Source organism: Vanderwaltozyma polyspora, genomic scaffold, assembly GCF_000150035.1.
Source record: "Vanderwaltozyma polyspora DSM 70294 KpolScaffold249 genomic scaffold, whole genome shotgun sequence".
NCBI classification, from domain to species: domain Eukaryota; kingdom Fungi; phylum Ascomycota; class Saccharomycetes; order Saccharomycetales; family Saccharomycetaceae; genus Vanderwaltozyma; species Vanderwaltozyma polyspora.
The window spans coordinates 1-6702 of record NW_001834496.1 but is presented as its reverse complement, the minus strand read 5'-3'; the positions used below and the strand labels follow the sequence as shown (position 1 = coordinate 6702).

The 6702-nt window shown below is 37.1% G+C and overlaps 1 protein-coding gene across 1 annotated transcript; it reads left to right on the top strand.

Annotated features, from left to right (window-relative positions):
- Nucleotides 1-3078: 3078 nt before the first annotated feature.
- Kpol_249p1 (uncharacterized protein) lies at nucleotides 3079-6702 on the top strand (the record flags this gene model as incomplete). The annotated part of the gene is made up of 1 exon (XM_001642229.1): nucleotides 3079-6702. A coding segment is annotated over one exon (3624 nt), but the record flags the coding sequence as incomplete, so codon positions are not given.

Below are 6702 nucleotides of genomic sequence, written 5' to 3'. Positions count from 1 at the left end.
ATAAATTGAAGTTGATCTGATTATGTTTACATATAAGGATTCCTTTTTGAGTTCGTTGTTTTATTAAATTATTTATTACTTCAAGTTTATATATAGGAGTTTAATAATTATATCTTTATTTTAATATCGTTTATATGGATAATCAATATTTTTTTTTAGGTAATTATTATTTATATTATCTGTACAAGTTAAAGAGGACTTCTACTGTGGACTAGGAAATTAAGTGTTAAGATTTTTGGAAGATATTATTTATAAGTAGGAGTTATCATTTACTCAAAGATCGAAAACTAGCTGAGAATTCGAATAAAAAGAAAGACATCAGAAATTGGAATTATCGTGGTTGATTAAATCAAAATAGAAACATAAACCATAATTTTACTGTTATATTGAAAATAAAAACAATTATTTTAATTATTAGGTCTGCAATTTAAGAATAATATTTTTGATCGATATCAAATTATAAGAAATATTTGAAAATACATAAATAGGAGTACATAAGTTGGTAACTTTTATAGATATTCAAAAGATCAGAATTAAATAATATATAAATTTCGTAATTGATAGCTCCTCATGGGATCAAGTAAATATAAAACCCTTTAGTATTTAGCTTTTTAGAATCTAATTAGTTTATTTTCGACTCGTGCTTTATGGAATCAGGCATTAATTACTAGAATAGGATCAGCCGCATCCTTTGTGGATTGTAAAAATATAGTACTCCGATTCGTACTTTTTTTATGTATTATTATAACTGTAATTGCAAATGACTGGATAATTAAATGGTAACGATAAAAACATACAATATAATAACAACAGTTTTATTAGTTTAAACCTCTTGTTTGGGTCATCTATTTAATAACATTTACTTATTTTTCAGCTAAAAATTAAATTAAAGACAAGCTTACCTGACAAAAGTATTTTTTGGAATAATAAACATTATTGAATTATGAGATACCATTGTGTGCATATCTATATAATAAGATGTGAAATAATGAGCACTCAGCCTCACTATGAGAAGAAAGGTTTTTAGTGAACATTTTTGTCTGAAACTATTGTCTATAATACAACGTTCATAATCTTGATTAAAAATATTATATTTTTTGTAATCTCAATATGTTGAGCAATCTACCCGTTAAATGATCATCTCTCCCTTAAAAAGACCCCGATGTAATGACTAGTAAAATAAAAATCTTCTAAAATATAATTCTTTTTGCCAGTCTTGTATCTTCAATGTTTGAATCAAAAGTGTCACTAGACGTAGGAAAATTGGTCTATCGAGGGGTAAAACAACCTGTTCTTCAATTTCAATTCGAATATGAGTTGAAGAGGATCTGAATTTTGTTGTTTAATACATTACTGACTAAGGTGCGCTTCACTACAATCAGAAATGCTAGTTTTGTAAACTTATGTTTAGTATTGGGCAGATACTGGTATTTCTCTAATATGTAGTAAATTTTTAATGGCAAGTCACTTGGACAAGGTAATGTAAAGAAAGGGTTGTAAGGTGGTGAGAATGTAAATTATTTTCCTTTCTCTCCTTTTCACTACTAAATGCTATATATATATATATATATATATTAACTTAAAGCACATTCTTCTACTAGACAACTTTGATTTTTATGTTCTTTCTGCTTATTGTCGAAGACTGCATTTCACTAATTTTTCTCTAACTCATATTGATAAAAGGTCGTACTTATAATAATATATATACTAATTTGAGAATATGTAAAACTTCTTCACTTACTTAAGTATCCATCTAGTCCATCATACAGAAGCACGGTGTATAAATATAATCTTAAAAATTACCCTCATATAAAAAAATACCATTAGGTTGAAAATATGTTTTTAATATCCAGAATAAATGCTTTGGAGATTAAAGTCTGCTGCTATCATGCTCCATCACCCTAATAATCAAATTTGGTGTTGATAATTAAGAGCATCAACAATAAACAATGCATCAAGGCAGACAATATATTAATTTTAATGGATGACTGTGAGGAAGTATGATGGAGTGTTTAGAAAATTACAAACAAATTGGATGTTTTTTATAATTCGGCTTTACTTTTTTTGTCACTTTTTCGGTTTGATTCTTATTAAATAGGAATCCAAAGAGGGAAATTAGAAAAAAATGTTCTAGCAGAATACTTATCCATTTCTAAACTTCAAAGTCTAAATAAATTGAAAACTTCTTTCTGCCAGGAAATATCGAGAGATAAAAGTTTTGGGGCATCTTTCTTTCTTTTCTATCTTTTACATCATAAATCCCTTTTTCTACCTCCATGGTTTTGACTATATTTCTTTGGCAGAACTTTTGATCTTTTTTTATTCGAAAAAGCGGTAGAGACTTTTGAGACATTGACTAAAAGAGAAATTATTTTGTAATGCAATGTTACCAAAAAAGGAAAATTCAGAGTAAAAATTGAAAAAGAATTAGTCGCTAGAAATAGAATTTATTTAAAGAGAAATCAAGAATGTATTCCGTAACAAAAATATTATACATATTTATTCTTTTAAGTTGCTGAACACGTAATGCACTTCCCTAATACGGAATTTATAATAAGGTTAAATACTAAATGAAGTTTTAATTTAGTCCACCTGTTTTATTTATTTATTAAATAGTACTAACCAGTTTTCCAGAACATCAAAGGATAACCGATGGCATGTATAGATAGCGATTAACCCACTTTATGAATCCTGATAACACATCTATTAAAAAAGATTAACCGAAAGGAAGTATTTGACTTGCCATTTAGTTGCACATTGGTACCTAAACACTCACACTATTTCCAGTTGTGCTGCTATATTATAAAATCTATTTGTTATATTCTCAAAAAGTTAAGTCCACATTTAATTCATGAACACGTTCTGAATCATATGTACCTGAATATAATCGTTAGCGATTAAACTAATATAAAATAAAAATGCTATTTAAACAACAAGAAACCTTAACAATGTATTTGTTTTGTTCCTTTTGGGGAGATTCTAATAAGAAATTTGATTTTGTTTCATTTATATTATCAGAAACAATTTTACTTAGCTGAAAAATAATAAGATTATTGAATTGACACTAGAAAAGTTGAAATGAAACATTTTACTAGGTTGCTAACCTTCCTCAACTTTGTTCTATTCGCATGCTCACTTTCAAATCATGAGAACAACCAAGCTCTCAGTTTGTCAGAATTGATTGACCATGAAGCCATTTTAGAGGGAAATACAGCACTGGTTGGTGATAATCCAAAATCGAAACTTCATTCAGAAAAAAAGCTCTTGTCAATACCCTTGAATATAAATCAAAATGAGAGCATATATACCTCTGTTCCTTCCACAAAAAATCAAACATATTTTATTTCGGATCATTTAGCAACTAATGTAAAGAATGTAGATAAGAAAGACATAACTATAAAATCAAATGATATCTCTATAATTACTATTAGAACTCAAAATTTAAATATACTCGCTGAAACCACTTCGACTGAACTGACTTGGGTCACTGGCCATAATGGGATAGAGTCCAAATTATTTATCTATTATATTGAGTACCCTGTAGATCACTTTTCATTTACTTTTATTAGGCCAATGACTGTAAACAATCTGGAAAAAAGACTTGTTGAAAATGAAGATATATCATCCTCGAGTATAGTAAAACCAATAGTTACAGAATCTACAAAAACAATAGTAAATACAATAACAAAGAGTGATAATGCCCTAGTAGTCGAAACAACATATATTGTCTATTCAAGATCACCTTATACTAGTACCAATAGCAAAAAAACATATTGGACTGGTTCCTACACTACAACAACAAAAACAGAAATAACCACATATATAGGAACAAATGGTGGTGTCACAACAGAAACAATTTATTTCATAGCTACGCCAACTACTGCCTTCGAAACCACGTCTTACACCTACTGGACTGGTTCTACAGCCAACACCTTGTCGACTGTTACCACCACCTTCACTGGTACCGATGGTATCGAGACCACGGAGACAATCTACATTGTCGAAACGCCAACTACTGCTTTCGAAACCACGTCTTACACCTACTGGACTGGTTCTACAGCCAACACCTTGTCGACTGTTACCACCACCTTCACTGGTACCGATGGTATCGAGACCACGGAGACAATCTACATTGTCGAAACGCCAACTACTGCTTTCGAAACCACGTCTTACACCTACTGGACTGGTTCTACAGCCAACACCTTGTCGACTGTTACCACCACCTTCACTGGTACCGATGGTATCGAGACCACCGAGACAATCTACATTGTCGAAACACCAACTACTGCTTTCGAAACCACGTCTTTCACCTACTGGACTGGTTCTACAGCCAACACCTTGTCGACTGTTACCACCACCTTCACTGGTACCGATGGTATCGAGACCACGGAGACAATCTACATTGTCGAAACACCAACTACTGCTTTCGAAACCACGTCTTACACCTACTGGACTGGTTCTACAGCCAACACCTTGTCGACTGTTACCACCACCTTCACTGGTACCGATGGTATCGAGACCACCGAGACAATCTACATTGTCGAAACACCAACTACTGCCTTCGAAACCACGTCTTACACCTACTGGACTGGTTCTACAGCCAACACCTTGTCGACTGTTACCACCACCTTCACTGGTACCGATGGTATCGAGACCACCGAGACAATCTACATTGTCGAAACACCAACTACTGCCTTCGAAACCACGTCTTACACCTACTGGACTGGTTCTACAGCCAACACCTTGTCGACTGTTACCACCACCTTCACTGGTACCGATGGTATCGAGACCACCGAGACAATCTACATTGTCGAAACACCAACTACTGCTTTCGAAACCACGTCTTACACCTACTGGACTGGTTCTACAGCCAACACCTTGTCGACTGTTACCACCACCTTCACTGGTACCGATGGTATCGAGACCACGGAGACAATCTACATTGTCGAAACACCAACTACTGCCTTCGAAACCACGTCTTACACCTACTGGACTGGTTCTACAGCCAACACCTTGTCGACTGTTACCACCACCTTCACTGGTACCGATGGTATCGAGACCACCGAGACAATCTACATTGTCGAAACGCCAACTACTGCTTTCGAAACCACGTCTTACACCTACTGGACTGGTTCTACAGCCAACACCTTGTCGACTGTTACCACCACCTTCACTGGTACCGATGGTATCGAGACCACGGAGACAATCTACATTGTCGAAACGCCAACTACTGCTTTCGAAACCACGTCTTACACCTACTGGACTGGTTCTACAGCCAACACCTTGTCGACTGTTACCACCACCTTCACTGGTACCGATGGTATCGAGACCACGGAGACAATCTACATTGTCGAAACACCAACTACTGCCTTCGAAACCACGTCTTTCACCTACTGGACTGGTTCTACAGCCAACACCTTGTCGACTGTTACCACCACCTTCACTGGTACCGATGGTATCGAGACCACGGAGACAATCTACATTGTCGAAACGCCAACTACTGCTTTCGAAACCACGTCTTACACCTACTGGACTGGTTCTACAGCCAACACCTTGTCGACTGTTACCACCACCTTCACTGGTACCGATGGTATCGAGACCACCGAGACAATCTACATTGTCGAAACACCAACTACTGCTTTCGAAACCACGTCTTTCACCTACTGGACTGGTTCTACAGCCAACACCTTGTCGACTGTTACCACCACCTTCACTGGTACCGATGGTATCGAGACCACCGAGACAATCTACATTGTCGAAACACCAACTACTGCTTTCGAAACCACGTCTTACACCTACTGGACTGGTTCTACAGCCAACACCTTGTCGACTGTTACCACCACCTTCACTGGTACCGATGGTATCGAGACCACGGAGACAATCTACATTGTCGAAACACCAACTACTGCCTTCGAAACCACGTCTTACACCTACTGGACTGGTTCTACAGCCAACACCTTGTCGACTGTTACCACCACCTTCACTGGTACCGATGGTATCGAGACCACCGAGACAATCTACATTGTCGAAACGCCAACTACTGCTTTCGAAACCACGTCTTACACCTACTGGACTGGTTCTACAGCCAACACCTTGTCGACTGTTACCACCACCTTCACTGGTACCGATGGTATCGAGACCACGGAGACAATCTACATTGTCGAAACGCCAACTACTGCTTTCGAAACCACGTCTTACACCTACTGGACTGGTTCTACAGCCAACACCTTGTCGACTGTTACCACCACCTTCACTGGTACCGATGGTATCGAGACCACGGAGACAATCTACATTGTCGAAACACCAACTACTGCCTTCGAAACCACGTCTTTCACCTACTGGACTGGTTCTACAGCCAACACCTTGTCGACTGTTACCACCACCTTCACTGGTACCGATGGTATCGAGACCACGGAGACAATCTACATTGTCGAAACGCCAACTACTGCTTTCGAAACCACGTCTTACACCTACTGGACTGGTTCTACAGCCAACACCTTGTCGACTGTTACCACCACCTTCACTGGTACCGATGGTATCGAGACCACCGAGACAATCTACATTGTCGAAACACCAACTACTGCTTTCGAAACCACGTCTTTCACCTACTGGACTGGTTCTACAGCCAACACCTTGTCGACTGTTACCACCACCTTCACTGGTACCGATGGTATCGAGACCACCGAGACAATCTACATTGTC